At 41.5% G+C, this 19485-nt stretch overlaps 1 protein-coding gene across 1 annotated transcript in view; it reads right to left on the minus strand.

The window, feature by feature from the left end:
• The window catches only part of RLF (rearranged L-myc fusion), a 79731-nt gene extending 77247 nt beyond the window's left edge, over positions 1-2484 (minus strand). Inside the window, exon 1 of the mRNA XM_027537685.1 lies at positions 2216-2484. Within this exon, the coding sequence (XP_027393486.1) occupies positions 2216-2452 (237 nt within the window). The 5' untranslated portion in view covers positions 2453-2484. The remainder of the gene's footprint in view (positions 1-2215) is intronic.
• Positions 2485-19485: the final 17001 nt, after the last annotated feature.

Genomic DNA, 19485 nt, shown 5'->3' on the forward strand with positions numbered 1-19485 from the left:
ATAATCTCACAGTCACATTTTGCCCAAGGTTATTAGCTAGAGCAAGTAAGCAGTAGAGTCACAATTAAGACCCAAATAACTCCCAATCCAATGTGCTTTCTATTACTACATATTGTCACTGATACTTTTACTTTATTAGTGTAAAACACTGTTTCAAGAAAATTTCAGACCAAAAAAAAAATTCACTAAAAAAAAATTACAAAAATATTTTCTTTTAAAAATTCTTCTGTGCCCTCGCATCTTAAGTGTTGCAAAGACAATACATTAAAAAATCAGTCAAAATCAAATCTGCCAGTACTAGACTTAAAGCAATGTGTGTGTGTGTGTGTGTATTATTCTCTGACAAGCTTCAATTTGATTGGTTATATCCATTCCTCTGTGTGTGTGTGTGTGTGTGTGTGTGTGTGTGTGTGTGTGTTATTCTCTGACAAGCTTCAATTTGATTGGTTATATCCATTCCTGCTATCCTTCCAAGAAGACTACGAAAGCTTAGAAGGCTTATCCCAAACCAACAGTTCTTCTGCTCTCCTCCTCACTAATCCTGGTCCAATTAGTTCCCTCTTCTCCCAAAGCACTGTTTTCCTTCTCTTCACCATTAACACTACAATGCCACCTCCTTTTCCGATACTTAACAAGACTCATTTTCAACCCTTCAGGCACAGGGCCTTCTCAGGCCACTCCATTTAAATTGGCCTCTCCCAGTTACTTCTACGTATTGATATGTATTACAGTCTGCAGTTAACCTTTACGTTTATTTTTACTAGTAGACTGTCTTCCCAAAAGATGTCCCATGAGCCCCGCCCCCCTTTGTACAAGGTATCCTCTTCCATCATCACCAAAACTACATCAGCAATACTGTTATTTCTACTACCTCCTCCAAATGGTAAACTCATCAAGGGTAAATGCTGTCTGATTCATGTTTCCTCAGCACTTGGCAAAGTGTTTGGCACCATTCTATGGAGTCAGTAAAAGTTTGTAAATCTGTATAGTAAGAATGTTCATTGAGAGTGAAAATGCAGAGGACACCTTAGTACTTCACAGTTCAGGGTAAAGGCTGCAGGTTGTAGACAAACGAGTGATACAATGCATGGAAAAGATTCATTGGCAAGGACAAAATATATTCAAGAGGAGAAGCGCTTCTGGCTCAGCAGAGAGGAGGGAGAAAAGCAATCAATCAAGTCAATTGTTGATTCTCCTCCGGACCAACAGAGCAAATTGTCGCTCAAAATAATAACTTTGGCACACCGCAATTTATTCTGCACGCCCAACTACTCATTAAGAGCCCAAGTGCCAACACACTACGATTATTTTGCATTCTTTAAGGTGCACCAGGTGAGAAGCAGAGGGGTGCTTCCAAAACCTGATTAGAACAAGCAGAGGAAGAAATAATCATGGTACATCTTCAAATTTACAAAGAAAAATCGCGACGTGATCATGGAAAGAAAACTCAGCATACCAAGAAATATATAATCATAGGTTAGGACCCACTATGGCACAGAAATGGTCATAGAACTGCCAAAACAGACCACACTCCACATCTTTCCCAATCCTCTTCTACTCAAAGACCCGAATAACCATTGCAAGGATTAAGAGCCTCATTTCTGGCAGCACAATTCTCCAAAGAACATAGAAAAGGCGAAAGAACAGCTTTAATACCCTCCCCCCAAGGCAGCCAAAACCAAACAACCAACCAGCTCCACCATCCCTAAACAGAAAGCCCTAGACGCCTTTCAAAGCCAACTGTCATACCTTTGAGGGGCCCAAAAGACATTGACTCCAAAGATAAGTCTCTGGCCCCAACATATATCTCCGAATTATTTAGGAAAATCCAGGCATTCCAATTTGGACATCTGCACTCAAAAAAGGATCTCCTGGCAGAAAGGAGCAATCAATCTTTCAAGAGGCAATGGCGCTCCAACCACCCGGCTGGGGGACAGGCAACGACGACAGGGCACGGCCCTTCTAGGGAGCCGCCGGCGCCCTCCCAGCTCTCAGTCTGACCCAGCGCTACCCTCCCTGGCGGTGGCCAAAGTCGGGCACTTGGCGGAGGGGGGCCAGCGGTTGGGCTTTCGAACTGGGCCTTCCCGGCCCCGGGGGCGCGGCAAGACACAGAGGTGGCGCCTTTCAGTCCAGCCCCGGCAGCAGCAACGGATCCGGGGCCTCTTCCCCTGGTCTCCCCGCCCCGCCGCCCTCAGCCAGCCAGTCCGCCCCTCACCTGGCAGAAGCTCCGACAGTAGTTCAAAGATGAGACCTCCGACACCTCCTGCTCCCTCAGTTCTGTCTCCAGCTGCCACAGACAGGGTCGCAATCCGGAGGCTACCGGCGCCGGAGATGCGGGACTATGGCCCCGAGCCATGGACTCAGTCTCGGTTCCGTCTCCGGCTCCGGCTCCCACCGGAGCCTCAGCCCCAGCCCCGGCGGTGGCGGCGGCGTCTCCCTTTCCGTCCGCCATCTTCCCACGGCCCAGCAGCGCGTAGGCAACCAAGCCACGTGACTCAGACCTGGCCCCGCCCCCGGCCGACCGCGCGTGCTGACGCACTCAGGGGCGACTCAGGCGCCCGCTGGATTCCGTCATTGGAACTCTGGACGCTCCTCCCCTCCGCGGCCTCCTCTACAGGCTCCCTGGCAACCGCCTGGCAACAACTAACCAGAAGTTCCTGTCCACTGCCGTCTTTCCATTACTTTTGGAGTTACGGGGTCACTGAGATGGGACATACATTTAGACATAATCTATATATGAAAGAATGACGTTTGAGCTGCGATCTGAAGAACGAGAGAGATGTAGCCAGGAGAAGAGCCTTTTTAAAGGAAAGCATCCCCAATAGAAAATAATAATAATAAGCAAGGTTGTGGAGGTTGTGAGGTTGAAATGAAGACTACCTCATGGGAACGTGGTTTATAATACAGAGGGCATTACACGTCAGTAGCTAAAGGATGCGGAGAAGGCAATGGCAACCCACTCCAGTACTCTTGCCTGGAAAATCCCATGGACAGAGGAGCCTGGTAGGCTGCAGTCCATGGGGTCGCTAAGAGTCAGACACGACTGAGCGACTTCACTTTCACTTTTCACTTTCATGCATTGAAGAAGGCAATGGCAACCCACTCCAGTACTCTTGCCTGGAAAATCCCATGGACGGAGGAGCCTGGTAGGCTGCAGTCCATGGGGTCGATAAGAGTCAGACACGACTGAGCGACTTCACTTTCACTTTTCACTTTCATGCATTGAAGAAGGAAATGGCAACCCACTCCAGCGTTCTTGCCTGGAGAATCCCAGGGACCGGGGAGCCTGGTGGGCTGCAGTCTATGGGGTCGCACAGAGTTGGACACAACTGATGCGACTTAGCAGCAGCAGCTAAAGGATGAACTTTTCAATAAATGGCGCTGGAACATTTTTTTCCAAAAGGAAAAAAAATGGATTTTTACCTCAAACCATATCTAAAAATAAACACTGGATGGAGTAAAGGAAATATAAATATGATATCAAAATAGAGAAGAATTTCTTAAGATCCAAAAAGCACAAACCATAAGGGAAAATATTATTAGATTAAAACTGTTGATTCCGCAGTAACAAGTTTAAAAAGTTGGTGCATGATGACAACCCAAAGACTAGACAATATTCATTACATTTGTAAACATTAAAGAATTAATATCTGTCATGTGAGTGTATGTTCCTCGGTTCTTTGTCTCGTCACAACAAAGATTTGGAGCAACGGACATTAAAGCCCTTGGCGTGTCACAGCCCTTGGGTCTTGAACAAACCGTGCCACAGCTCTTGGGCAAATCAGTGTTACAGCTTGAAGAGAAGAGAGTGGAGGAGTGCGTGGGAAGAGAGAGAGAGAGACTGAGAGAGAGAGAGACTGAGAGAGAGAGAGCGTGGGCGCACGAACGCGGGAGAGAGAGTCCCAGAGAAAGCTCTTTGGCTCCTCCTTTTATATGTTTTTTCCTCCACCTGGGCATGCCCTATGCAAATTGGGCTTAGCCAGGAGTGCTGTTTGTTCTGTTTGTTCTGCCTGAAGTCTTCACTCTGGTCCTCGGACCTTCCTTGTCTTTTAGCCACCGCCATTTTGGACTCCTTTTCCCTATTCTACCTACCTAACAATTCCATACTCATCAGATTGGCAGTTTTAAATTAGAACCATGTGTTAGGAATTAGGAAAATGGAACTTACATGCTGCTGATAGTATAAATTGATACATCATTTAGAAGAATGTGTAATAATTAAAGATGCACATGTCCTGTAAGCCAGCAATTCCTAATAATAATAGTAATCATCATCATTGATATTCATTGAGATTTAATATGTGCTAGGTAATTTTCTGTTCTTTTCTAAGGCAAACCATTCAATATCATGGTAATCCAAGTCTATGCCCCAACCAGTAATTGTGAAGAAGCTGAAGTTGAATGCTTCTATGAAGACTTACAAGACCTTCTTGAACTAACACTCAAAAAAGATGTCCTTTTCATGATAGGGGACTGGAATGCAAAAGTAAGAAGTCAAGAAACACCTGGAGTAACAGGCAAATTTGGTCTTGGAGTACAGAATGAAGCAGGACAAAGGCTAATAGAGTTTTGCCAAGAGAACACACTGGTCATAGCAAACACCCTCTTCCAACAACACAAGAGAAGACTCTACATATGGATATCACCAAATGGTCAACACAGAAATCAGATTGATTATATTCTTTGCAGCCAAAGATGGAGAAGCTCTATACAGTCAGCAAAAAAAAAAAAAAGACCAGGAGCTGACTGTGGCTCAGACCATGAACTCCTTATTGCCAAATTCAGACTTAAATTGAAGAAAGTAGGGAAAACCACTAGACCATTCAGGTATGACCTAAATCAAATCCCTAACAATTACACAGTAGGAGTGAGAAATAGATTTAAGGGACTAGATCTGATAGAGAGTGCCTGATGAAAGCAAAATGGCTGTCTGGGGAGGCCTTACAAATAGCTGTGAAAAGAAGAGAAGCAAAAAGCAATGGAAAAAAGGAAAGTTATACCCATCTGAATGCAGAATTCCAAAGTATAAAAAGGAGAGATAAGAAAGCCTTCCTCAGTGATCAGTGCAAAGAAATGGAGGAAAACAATAGAATGGGAAAGACTAGAGATCTCTTCAAGAAAATTAGAGATACCAAGGGAATATTTCATGCAAAGATGGGCTCCATAAAGGACAGAAATGGTATGGACCTAACAGAAGCAGAAGATATTAAGAAGAGGTGGCAAGAATACACAGAAGAACTGTACAAAAAAGATCTTCACGACCCAGATAATCACGATGGTGTGATCACTCACCTAGAGCCAGACATCCTGGAATGTGAAGTCAAGTGGGCCTTAGGAAGCATAACTACGAACAAAGCTAGTGGAGGTGATGAAATTCCCATTGAGCTATTTCGAACCCTAAAAGATGATGCTGTGAAAGTGCTGCAGCAAATTTGGAAAACTCAGCAGTGGCCACAGGACTGGAAAAGGTCAGTTTTCATTTCAATCCCAAAGAAAGGCAATGCCAAAGAATGCTCAAAGTACTGCACAATTGCACACATCTCACACACTAGTAACGTAATGCTCAAAATTATCCAAGCCAGGCTTCAGCAGTACATGAACCAGGAACTTCCAGATGTTCAAGCTGGTTTTAGAAAAGGCAGAGGAACAAGAGATCAAATTTCCAACATCTGTTGGATCATCAAAAAAGCAAGAGAGTTCCAGAGAAACATTTATTTCTGCTTTATTGACAACGCCAAAACATTTGTGTAGATCACAACAATACCAGACCACCTGACCTGCCTCCTGAGAAATCTGTATTCAGGTCAGGAAGCAACAGTCAGAACTGGACATGGAACAACAGACTGGTTCCAAATAGGAAAAGGAGTACATCAAGGCTGTATATTGTCACCCTGCTTATTTAACTTATATGCAGAGTACATCATGAGAAACGCTGGGATGGATGAATCACAAACTGGAATCAAGACTGCTGGGAGAAATAACAACAACCTCAGATATGCTGATGACATCACCCTTATGGCAGAAAGTGAAGAGGAACTAAAGAGCCTCTTGATGAAAGTGATGGAGGAGAGTGAAAAAGCTGGCTTAAACTCAACATTTGAAAAACTAAGAATATGGCATCTGGTCCCATAACTTCATGGCAAATAGATGGGGAAACAATGCAAACAGTGACAGACTTTATTTTCTTGGGCTCCAAAATCACTGCAGATGGTGACTGCAGCCATGAAATTAAAAGACGCTTGCTCCTTGGAAGGAAAGCTATGACAAACCTAGACAACATATTAAAAAGCAGAGACATTACTTGGCCAACAAAAGTCCATCTAATCAAAGCTGTGGTTTTTCCAGTAGTCATGTATGGACCATAAAGAAGGCTGACTGTTGAAGAATTGATGCTTTTGAACTGCGGTGTTGGGGAAGACTCTTGAGAGTCCCTTGGACTGCAAGGAGATCCAACCAGTCAATTCTAAAGAAAATCAATCCTGAATATTCATTGGAAGGACTGATGCTGAAGCCGAAACTCCAATACTTTGGCCACCTGATGCAAAGACCCTGATGCTGGGAAAGACTGAAGGCAGGAGGAAAAGAGGACAATAGAGGATGAGATGGTTGGATGGCATCACCGACTCAGTGGACCTGAGTTTGAGCAAGCTCCGGGAGATGGTGAAGGTCAGAGAAGGCTAGCCTGCTGCAGTCCATAGGGTCACAAAGAGTCGGACAGGGCGGAGCGGCTGAGCAACAATAGCAACAATTTATTTGCAACTTTTTAAATTTATATTCCAGTTTCATGGGTACTTGCAGTTCCCGTTGATTGAAGCTGGGTATTTTTCAGTACACCATCAGCCACACATTTACAAGTGATGAAGTAGGGTTGTTTCTTTTTGCAGATTCATCTATTCCAATTCAAAAAGCATTGTGGATGCCTACTATTGTAGTGATAATTTCATATAAATATATGTAAACATCCAAATTGCTGGCTTTGAACCCCAGTTCCATTGCTTGTTAGTAGTATGCCTTTAGATCATTTAATTTCTTTGAACCTCACGTTCTTAAGATGGGCATAACTGTAGCCTATATCTCATAGGAATGCCATAAGGTCTAATAAAATGTAGCCAAAGTTTATCTTTAGGACAGACACAGAGAAATCTCTAAGTAAATATTACCATTACTTCTCTGAGGTTCAGTCTCAGAGAATAGCTTTAGCTTCTCTTATTGTAGACCTTCTGGACCCACACACATATACTGACTGTAGAAATGGTTTATTTTCATGATTACCCTGTGGGTAATAAAATGATCAGAGAACAGACCTATACTGTGGATTATTAAAGGAATTGATCAGGCTAGAATTTCTGACTTGCAGATTCAAGAACTTGGTTCTATGATATCATTCAGATGGTAATTAAATCACAAGAGCCCAATTTACTAATTTATTGTAAGAAATATAATGGAATCCCTATAGAAAAGATGGATTGGGAAACAAACAAAATTAGCACCAGAAGTTTGCTTAGGGAGGTAAGAATCAGTGGAAAGGCAGCTAGAAGGTCTTAAGTCACCCTGGTACCAACACCCAGGCTTCTCAGAATTATTCTCCATTCTCTCTCTTTCCTTTCCTCAAACTCTAACCAGGTGAGATGCCAAATCCTATCAATTTGTCCTTAGGAAATTTTCTTCCACCCACCTCTTCTCTAACCTAATTCCACTTAGCCTTGCCCAGGGGCATGACAACATCTCCTCTAAAGGTCCAAGAAGAGCTTGGTGGGTGGGAGCAGTGTTTATACCCTAGAATCTCTTTTTGAGTGATTATCCATCATGACTGTCACCACTCCCTCCTAAACCCTCACCTTTGGACTTGGGATGGTCAGCTCACTGAAACCCTGGGAGCTCAGGTGTTCCTTGCTTGGAGGCTTTTTTGTTGTGTCTTGATGAAGAGTCAGGGACCTCAAAGGTAGAGAATCCCCAAAGGAGGTGGAAACTCTGAAAACCTCACAGACTCTGTTTCAGCCTTTTCCCTCTTGCTGGAGATTCCCCCCAGACAACTCTTCTTTGCTCTTCGTTTTGGGGAATTTTATCTGTTGGGGTTAAGGAAGGATGCGTTCCTTCATTGCACAACCACTCATAGACAAGTCTTACTTTTCTTTTGCTTAGGCTATTGCAGGAGCCCTGCAAGGGATATTGCTATTTCCAGATCCTACCACTTACTCACTGATTCATCTTCTAAATCTACCTCCATTGCTTAAACATGATAGCCCTTTCTTGCTTCAAATAGAATAAAAATACTCAAGCTGGCTTTTAAGTTCAACTGCTTGCTACTTCTAAAAGCACAGAGTTGTTTGTAGTTCCCCAATCATGTCCCCACTCCATCGCACATTACAGTTTTTCTGCCTATGCCTTGGTCAATCTGTAACCTCTTCCTGAAACTCCATCCCACTTGGACTAAATAGAATTGAGATATAGTACCATCTAGATTTTACTTCCTTGGGTTCCCAAATCACTGCAGACGGTGACTTCAGGCATGAAATTAAAAGATGCTTGCTCCTTGGAAAGAAAGCTATGACAAACCTAGACAGTGTATTAAAAAACAGAGACATCACTTTGCCAAGAAAGGTTCATATAGTCAAAACTATGGTTTTTCCAGTAGTCACATGTGAATGTGAGAATTGGACTATAAAGAAGGCTGAGCGCCAAAGAATTGACACTTTTGATTTGTGGTGCTAGAAAAGACTCTTGAGAGTCCCTTGGACTGCAAGGAGATCAAACCAGTCAATCATAAAGGAAGGGCTGAATATTCATTGGAAGGACTGATGCTGAAGCCGCTGCTCCAATACTTTGGCCACCTGATGCAAAGAGCCACACCGATCATTGGAAAAGACCCGGATGCTGGGAAAGATTGAAAGCAAAAGGAGTAGGAGGGATGAAATGGTTAGATAGCATCACCGACTCAATGGACATGAATCTGAGCAAACTCCGGGAGCTAGTAAAGGACAGGGAAGCCTGGAGTGCTTTGACTATACAGACCTTTCTCAGCAAAGTGATACCCCTGCTTTTTAATGTTGAGGTTTGTCATAGCTTTCCTTCCAACAAGCAAGCATCCTTCAATTTCATGGCTGCAGTCACTGTGCGCAGTGATTTTGGAGTCCAAGAAAAGAAAATCTGTCACTGCTTCCACAGTTTCCCCTTCTCTTGGCTATGAAGTGATGGGACCAGCTGACATGATCTTAGTTTTTTTAAAGTTGCATTTCAAGTTAGCTTTTCCACGCTCCTCTTTCACTCCCATCAAGAGGCTCTTTAGTTCCTCTTCACTTTTTGCCATTAGAGTAGTATCATCTGCATATCTGATCTTGATTCCAGTTTGTGATTCATCAAACCTGGTGTTTTGCATGATGTACTCTGCATAGTAGTTAAGCAGGGTAACAATATACAGCCTTGTATATTTGGCACTCCTTTCCCAATTTGGAACCAGTTAGTTGTTTCATGTCAGATTCTAACTGTTGCTTCGTGAGCTGCATACAGGTTTCTCAGGAGACAGGTAAGGTGGTCTAGTGTGTGTGTGCTAAGTTGCTTCAGTCATGTCTGGCTCTTTGTGACCCAGTGGACTGTAGCCTGCAGGCTTCTCTGTCCATGGAACTCTCCAGGCAAGAATACTGGAGTGGGTAGCCATGCCCTCCATTTTCCTGACTCACAGATCAAACCCTGGTCTCCTACATCTCCTGCATTGTCAGGCAGTTCTTTACCACTGGTGCCACTTGGGAAGTCCAAGGTGGTCTGCTACTCCCTCCCATCTCTAAGAATTCTCCATAGCTTGTTGTGATCCACACAAAGGTTTTCGCGTAGTTAATGAAGCAGAAATAATTGTTTTTCTGAAATTCCCTTGCTTTCTCCATGATCCAACAAATGTTGGCAATTCGATCTCTGGTTCCTCTGCCTTTTCTAAATCCAGCTTGAACATCTGGAAGTTCATGGTTCACGTATTGTTGAAGCCTGGCTTGGAGAATTTTGAGCATTACTTTGCTAGCATGCAAGATGAGTACAGTTGTAGTTTGAGAATTCTTTGGCATTGCCTTTCTTTGGGATTGAAATGAAAACTGACCTTTTCCAGTCCTGTGGCCACTGCTGAGTTTTCCAAATTTGCTGGCATATTGAGTGCAGCACTTTCACAGCATCATCTTTTGGGATTTGAAATAGCTCGAGTGGAATTCCATCACCTCCACTAGCTTTGTTCATAGGGATGCTTCCTGAGGCCCACTTGACTTCACATTCCAGAATGTCTGGCTTTAGGTGAGTGATCACACCATTGTGATTATCTGGGTCGTGAAGATCTTTTTTGTACAGTTCTTCTATGTATTCTTGCCACCTCTTCTTAATATCTTCTGCTTCTGTTAGGTCCATACCATTTCTGTCCTTTATTGAGCCCATCTTTGCATGAAATATTCCCTTGGTATCTCTAATTTTCTTGAAGAGATCGCTAGTCTTTCCCATTCTATTGTTTTCCTGTATTTCTTTGCAATGATCAGTGAGGACAGCTTTCTTATCTCTTCTTGCTATTCTTTGGAACTCTGCATTCAAATGGATATATGTTTCCTTTTCTCCTTTGCCTTTTGCTTCTATCCAAGCACAGACTTGGATAAGATCAGCAATCCTGAGCCACAGAGTTTTTGAGAACTAGAAAGGGGACCTGGTTGAGTGACTGGATTTACTATTCAACCAGTCCATCCTATAGGAAATCAGTCCTGAATATTCATTGGAAGGACTGATGCTGAAGCTAAAACTCCAGTACTTTGGCCACCTGATCCAAAGAACTGACTCACTGGAAAAGACCCTGATGCTGGGAAAGATTGAAGGCAGGAGGAAAAGGGGACAACAGAGGATGAGATGGCTGGATGGCATCACCGACTCAATAGACTGAGTTTGAGTAAACTCCAGGAGTTGGTGATGGACAGGGAGGCCTGGCGTGCTGCAGTCCATGGGGTCGCAAAGAGTCGGACATGACTGAACAACTGAACTGAAACTGAAGGTATGCCATGGGTTGTTTAGAGCTTGGAATTTGGGGTATTTTAAAATGCGTGATCCATTTGTGTTAACCATAGTTGAGGTCAGGGGTACTTCTAAGCCATATGCAAAAGGAAGATAATAATGACTATTTCAGCTGTCAGTGTAGATGTGAGAATCCAATGAGAAAAGGGATTCATGTAAAGTGCAAATATGGTGCTGGTAGATATTAGATGTTCAATAAATGGCAACTGCTATTACTGCTCTTGAAAAGAAGGCAGGCTTTCTACTTTTCCTTCTTATGCTACTTGACAAATTTACTCTAATAAAGTTTTTTTTTAATGACTTGAAATAAGAACATGATCAAACTATGTATTTTTGGGGGTGGGGGCAGTCTTTGCTTTTTGATTTAATTGCAAAATATAAACTTTCTGTTAATAAATGTGTGTAGTTAAATTTATTTAAAATTCATTAATAGGTGGCAATGTGATTATTCAGTGGTTGCCAGTGGCCAGGGGTGAGAGGTAGAGGTAGAAATTGATTGAGAAGGGACATTCAGAACTTTTTAGGGTAACAGAAATTTTTTGTCTTTTGATTGTGGTCATTGCATGTGTATATACATGCATCAAAATTCGTCAAACCAATCTAAATGGGTGTTTTATTATTTATATACTGTACCTCAGTAGAGCTAATTTTTTAAAAATTCCAATGTTTTTATAGGCCTTATTATTTTAATAGTTATCCCCTTTAAATTAATTTAATAACTGAATTTGGCATTTATTATTTTTATTATTCATTAATTTTTATGTTTGATAGTAAATAATTTAATACAGTTTAGTTTAACTTAGATAATATCAGTAATAGCAATGGAAATGAAATGGTAGGGGGGGCATGCTATTTTTATACACATAAAAAGAGCCAAAATTATGACTCTGACTTAGACACAGTGCTGGGCTCTTGGGGTATAAATTGAGATAGACATGGTCCCTGATCTCAAGCAGTAGCTTACTGTCTAAGGAGGGGCACATCCACAGAGAAAGATAATTTCACCTTTAAAAAATTAAATATTTTTGAATAATTAAAATATGCATTTAGTTTTTAAACATTTTTACTGATCAAATATCTATTGATAGACAGTAAAAGTGTCCCTCCCTTCCCTGTCTCTCAGTCTCATAATTCTCCTCCTTGAAAGCAACTATCATGAAACAGATTATTCTATTCATATACACACATGTTTGTATATAGTATAGATATGATAGCATTATATTATAGTAGCTTTATTTTCTCTTTATTCTAGTTCTTCTCCTTGTTGTTGGTCTTTTAACTGAACAGTCTACTCTGGAGATAATTCCATAACAAACAAATCAAATAGGTAGTTTTCAATACAAGAAGTGATGACAAATTGAAATTATAATGGGAGTAATCACAGTTCAGGCATACCAAAATAGAGTGAGATGGCCATGGAGGATCTGGTCCCAGACACCTTTTCTGCACCACTGAGAACTGGAACTTTCTTTGAACTGTAGCAGGCCCAAGGACGCTACCAGCTGTATTCAGAACACCACCTGCCACCTTATGATCACAAGTTCTGTCCTTGTAACTGTACAATCATTTCAACCCCAAGAAATCCTTACTTAGCATGCACCCTTACTTTTCGCCAGCTCCAGTTACAATCTTGATAAACAATTCATGTAACTAACTGTAACCTTGCAGCTTTTGCCTTTATAAGCCCCCCTCATTTTGTAGTCCGTTGGAACACACTTCAAGTGCTTCTTGAATTTGTGTTTCCTGGGCTGCAATCCTAACAAACCACAAATAAACACCCTTTCATTTCAATCAGTTCTTTGTTTCTCAAATTCTGGTTAACAGAAGATAAAAATAATGGTAGAGGAATGAGAAGAATTCCATGGGTGTACAGATTATTGGCTAACTAGGTAAAGGTTTCTGGAGGATTGATGAGGCTGCTTCGTCTTCTTTATGCATATTCCAAGATAAAAACACTTGAACTAATTAGTAAAATAAACTCTCTAGTGGTAGGCTGTGTGCAGCTGTGTGACACTGTCCCGAACTCTGATAGCTGTTTGGAGGGAGCAAAAACAGTATGTGAAGGTCAAAGGTAAAGAAAAGGTGTGGTATAGAAAGTAAGCCTAGAAAGAGGCTCACCTAACCGCTAGAAGCCCAGAGGCGCAGGGAGGTCTAGAGTTATAGATGGTGTTTAGGATTAAAAGAAGCTTGTCTGTAGTTCTCTCTAACTAGGATCGCCAGATTTAGCAAAGAAAAATGCAGAGCATCCAGTTAGATTTCCAGTTGAGATAAACAATGTTTTAGTGTAAGTATGTCCCAGATCCAAACTTAACAGTATTTTATCTGACATAAATGAGTCAAGCTGACCACTTGTCACCATGCACTTAAAAGAGAAAATAGGGAAATAAGCATTTTTAATGCGAAGAGTATAAAAAGAAGGAAATATGAGGAGCTAAGGCAAGATCCTTAAGGAGCTTATGATCCTTAAGGAGCTTATGGCAGAAAGTAAAGAAGAACTAAAGAGCCTCTTGATGAAAATGAAAGAGGAGAGTGAAAAAGTTGGTTTAAAACTCAACATTCAGAAAACTAAGATCATGGCATCTGGTCCCATCACTTCATGGCAATAGATGGGGAAACAGTGGAAACAGTGTCAGACTTTATTTTGGGGGGCTCCAAAATCACTGCAGATGGTGATTGCAGCCATGAAATTAAAAGATGCTTATTCCTTGGAAGGAAAGTTATGACCAACCTAGATAGCATATTCCAAAGCAGAGACATTACTTTGCCAACAAAGGTCCGTCTAGTCAAGGCTATGGTTTTTTCAGTGGTCATGTATGGATGTGAGAGTTGGACTGTGGAGAAAACTGAGCACCGAAGAATTGATGCTTTTGAACTGTGGTGTTGGAGAAGACTCTTGAGAATCCCTTGGACTGCAAGGAGATCCAACCAGTCCATTCTGAAGGAGATCAGCCCTGGGATTTCTTTGGAAGGAATGATGCTAAAGCTGAAACTCCAGTACTTTGGCCACCTCATGCAAAGAGTTGACTCATTGGAAAAGACTCTGATGCTGGGAGGGATTGGGGGCAGGAGGAGAAGGGGACGACAGAGGATGAGATGGCTGAATGGCATCACTGACTCGATGGACAGGATGGTGAGTCTGAGTGAACTCCAGGAGTTGGTGATGGACAGGGAGGCCTGGCGTGCTGCGATTCATGGGGTCGCAAAGAGTCGGACACGACTGAGTGACTGAACTGAACTGAACTGAAGGCAAGATTTGGTTGTTGAGTTTAGGGCTGGGGGTCCCAGGCCAAGGAGACAACTCTGATGGTCTGGGCTGGCAGGGCTGGGGCTTAGGTCTAACTCAAAAGGTCAGGACAGAAAAAGGCCTTCATGTTCAGGGCTAGGGAGGCAGTTCTTTTGGTCGGGATCACTAAGGACAGGGCCAATGAGATGGTTCCTATAGCCAGGAAAATGAGTAAATAAGTCAATATATTCAGAATAATGTGAGCCAGATTTCTGAGTATTGAAGAAGATAGAAATATAGGAAGCAGGAAAGTCTCTTTCAAACCCTGTGCTGCTGGACTTAGAATTAGAAGTAGAGGTGTGAGCCTACTTGGTGTACATGTGTGTGTATAATATTAACCATTATAAGGAGAGAGAGAGAGAAGGTATATGTGTGTTAGATGTAATTATGTGCTAGTAAAAGGGCTTTCTTATTTAAAACAAAAACTGCTTTATAATGTTTGCTGATTTCCATGGTGAAAGTATTCCCACCATAGCTGATTTCAAAATGCCGTTAGTTTAACAGTATTCCAGTATATTTAATTGTAGACTTTTGCAAACCCTTGGAAGTTGATTCCAGATCAACTGTTTAGAGTGCACATAATATGTATCTTTGTGTGTGTGTGTGTGTGTGTGTGTGTGTGTGTGTGTAATCATACATTATTTCCCTATGGGTGTCCTAGTCCTAGAGAAAGGATGTACAAGAATGACATTCTAATAGCCATAAGCCCACCTAGCATCTACATTTTGACTTCTAAATACCATTCTTCATTAAAAAAAGAACAAACATATATGGAGAAATAGCTGATCCCATGACTAGAGTAGTAAAATATGTTATATGTTCCTTACTAAAAGAATTGGTCAAAGAATGAGGAGGTAGTAAACTAAATATTGACCCTCATCAGTATCAGGTTCTAATCCTGGGACCCATAAATGTTACTCTACATGGAAAAGGGTCTTTGCAGATGTGATGAAGTTAATAAAGGATCTTGAGGCAGGGAAATTATCTTGGGTTATCCAGGTCAACTCTAAATGCAGTCATAATTGTCCTTTTAAGAAAGGTCTGAAGAAGAACATGGAGGAAGATGACAAGGCAGGAGGGAGAGATTGGAGTGGTATAACAACAAGGCAAGAATATCAGCAGCCACCAGAAGCTGGAAGAGATAAATAAAAGATTCTCCCTTGAGCCTCCAGCCTGATCTCTGCCTGTCCAGTGGACTTGACATTCTTGTCAAAAATCATTTCACTGTATATATATATATATATATATATATATATATATATATATATATGCAAGGTTATTTTTTCTGGGCTTTCTATTCTTTTCTGTTGAACTATATGTCTGTCTTTATGCCAATACCACACTTTTTTGATTATTGTAGCTTTGGATTAAGATTTGAAACCAGGAGGAGCTTCCCAGATGGCGATAGCTGTAAATAATCTGCCTGCCAATGCAGGAGACTTAAGAGACTCAGGTTCACACCGTGAGTCAGGAAGATCCCTGGGAAGAGAGCAACCTAATCCAGTATTCTTGCCTGGAGAATCCTACGGACAGAGGAGCCTGGCAAGCCACAGTCCATAGGGTTGCAAAGAGTCAGACACAACTGAGCTACTGAGCACACACACAAGGGCAATTAGTGAAATAGTTCACAATTTGTACTCTGTGGTAGCTAATCCATTATTGTTATTTAGTTGCTAAGCTGACTTGAAATCAGGAACTGTGAGAACTACAGCTTTGTCCTTTTTCAATATTGTTTTTTGCTGTTAGAGATCCCTTGAGATACTATATGAACTTTAGGCTGATTTTTTTTCTATAAAAATACAAACTTTTAGAAATATTTTTCTATGGAAAGAAATGGTATACTTTTTTTTCCCTCCTCCAAACCACACAGTTTGCGGGATCTTAGTTCCCTAGCCAGAAATAGTATCCAGGCCACAGCAGTAAACACACTGTATCCTAACCACCAAACTTCCAGGGAAATCCTTGGTACACATTTTTAAAATTCAAGATTCTCCTTAGAAAGCTTGTGACTAGCCATGGAGATGAAATTAGGGAACCTCTGGAGACATGCCTTAATGTCTGTACAGAGGAATGTCTGTACAGAGGAAATTGAAAATTCTAAGACAGTATTTTATGAGATCTCCAGTCCCTGTTTCTACCCATAAGAGATCAGGCTCGATAACCCTCCTGGTCCTCTTTTCCTGAAGTTATTGCATCAGAAAAGAGAGCTTATCTGACATTGGTTTATTTGTTCCAAAGACTTTTTAAGAGTTAGGTGGAGTTTAACATTTTTGATAGAATTGCTTTACCTTATTCATGGAGAAAAACATTCAACAAATACCATACAAACTGAGGAAAATTCTTAAAGTGATGGGAATACCAGACCACCTTACCTGTCCCTGAGAAACTCATATGAACGACAAGCAACAGTTAGAACCAGACGAGGAACAACGGACCGGTTCAAAATTGGAAAATGAGTACTTCAAAACTATATTGTCACCCTGCTTATTTAACCTATATGCAGAGTGGTTGTTGTTCAGTTGCTCAATCTTGACTGACTCTTTGTCACCCCATGGACTGCAGCACGCCAGGCTTCCCCGTCCTTCACAATCTCCTGGAGCTTGCTCAAACTCATGTCTATTGAGTTGGTGATGGTATCCAACCATCTTGTCCTCTGTCGTCCCCTTCTACTCCTGTGCTCAATCTTTCCCAGCATCAGGGTCTTTTCAAATGAGTCAGCTCTTCCCATCAGGTGGCCAAAGTTTTGGAATTCAGCTTCAACATCAGTCCTTCCAATGAACACCCAGGACTAATCTCATTTAGGATGGACTAGTTGGATCTCCTTGCAGTCCAAGGGACTCTCAAGAGTCTTCTCCAACACCACAGTTCAAAAGCATCAAATCTTCAGTGCTCAGCCCTCTTTATAGTCCAACTCTCACATCCATACGTGACCACTGGAAAAACCATAGCCTTGACTAGACAGACCTTTGTTGGCAAAGTAATGTCTCTGCTTTTTCATATACTGTCTAAGTTGGTCATAACTTTCCTTCCAATAAGTAAGTGTCTTTTAATTTCATGGCTGCAATCACCATCTGCAGTGATTTTGGAGCCCCAAAAAATAAATTCAGCCACTGTTTCCACTATTTCCCCATCTATTTGCCATGAAGTGATGGGACCAGATGCCATGATCTTAGTTTTCTGAATGTTGAGCTTTAAGCCAACTTTTTCACTCTCCTCTTTCGTTTTCATCAAGAGGATCTTTAGTTCTTCACTTTCTGCCATAAGGGTGGTATCATCTGCATATCTGAGGTTATCGATATTTCTCCCAGCAATCTTGATTCCAAGCTTGTGCTTCATCCAGCCCAGCATTTCTCATGATGTACTCTGCATATAAGTTAAACAAGCAGGGTGACAGTATACAGCCTTGACATACTCCTTTTCCTATTTGGAACCAGTCTGTTGTTCCATGTCCAGTTCTAACTGTTGCTTCCTGACCTGCATACAGGTTTCTCAAGAGGCAGGTCAGGTGGTCTGTTACGCCCATTTCTTTCAGAATTCTCCACAGTTTACTGTGATCCACACAGTCAAAGGCTTTGGCGTAGTCAATAAAGCAGAAATGGATGTTTTTCTGGAACTCTCTTGCTTTTTCAATGATCCAGCAGATGTTGGCAATTTGATCTCTGGTTCCTCTTCCTTTTCTAAAACCAGCTTGAACATCTGGAAGTTTGCGGTTCACGTATTGCTGAAGCCTGGCTTGGAGAATTTTGAGCATTACTTTAATAGCGTGTGAGATGAGTGCAATTGTGCAGTAGTTTGAGTATTCTTTGGTATTGCCTTTCTTTGGGATTGACTGGACATTTTCCAGTCTTGTGGCCACTGCTAAGTTTTCCAAATTTGCTGGCATATTGAGTGCAGCACTTTCACAGCATCATCTTTCAGGATTTGAAATAGCTCGACTGGAATTCCATCACCTCCACTAGCTTTGTTCATAGTGATGCTTCCTAAGGACACTTGACTTCACATTCCAGGATGTCTGGCTCTAGGTCAGTGGTCACACCATCATGATTATCTGGGTCGTGAAGATCTTTTTTGTACAGTTCTTCTGTGTATTCTTGCCACCTCTTCTTAATATCTTCTGCTTCTGTTAGGTCCATACCATTTCTGTCCTTTATCGAGCCCATCTTTGCATGAAATGTTCCCTTGGTATCTCTAATTTTCTTGAAGAGATCCCTAGTCTTTCCCATTCTATTGCTTTCCTCTATTTCTTTGCATTGGTCGCTGAGGAAGGCTTTTTTATCTCTCCTTGCTGTTCTTTGGAACTCTGCATTCACATGGGTATATCTTTCCTTTTCTCCTTTGCTTTTCTCTTCTCTTCTTCTCACACCTATTTGTAATGCCTCCTCAGACAGCCATTTTGATTTTTTGCATTTCTTTTTCTTTGGTCTGTTAAGGTGTTTTCTAGTAGTCATGTTAAAAAAAGATACAATTAAAATTAACTTTAATGATATATTTGTTTAATCCAATACATTGAAAATATAATGATTTGAACATGTGATCAATAGAAAATTATTAATGAAATTTTCCTTCTTTTTATACTAAGACTTAGAAAATTTGTGTGTATTTTACAATTATAGCTCATTTTATTTTGTACAAGCCACATTTCAAGTGCTCAATAACCTTAAGTGACAATAGGCTACCATGTTGGAAATGCAGACATAAGGCCTGAAAAATGAGTTGCTTGGTTGGAGGGTAAATGTCAAAAAAAATCAATGCTTATTATGATAACTTATTCTTCATATGTCCAAGTAAACGGGTGAGCTTCATAGGAAATCACAAAAATCTCTATTTATAATGCTAGCCAACACTTATTTAGCACTTTCTATGTGTCAGGCACTGTACCATGAGCCTCACAAGGGTTATTACCAAAAATTTGGCTTCTCTGTACACCAGTGCCAAATCAAATCCCAGAGACAGAGTTATGCGTGAAGTAGGAAAGGACAGCGTTGTTGCTTTGCCAAAGGGAGGAGGCACACCAGATTTCTGCCTTGAAAAACTGTGTCTCAGCCCCAGAGAACTAGATGAGAATACTTATGACACTGGGTCAAAGATTCAGTCTCTGATAATATTAGGGTGTGAGCAGGGCTTGTTTCTGCTATTATCTATCTCTGCTTTATTGACTATGCCAAAGCCTTTGA

This window comes from Bos indicus x Bos taurus, chromosome 3 (genome assembly GCF_003369695.1).
Source record: "Bos indicus x Bos taurus breed Angus x Brahman F1 hybrid chromosome 3, Bos_hybrid_MaternalHap_v2.0, whole genome shotgun sequence".
NCBI classification, from domain to species: domain Eukaryota; kingdom Metazoa; phylum Chordata; class Mammalia; order Artiodactyla; family Bovidae; genus Bos; species Bos indicus x Bos taurus.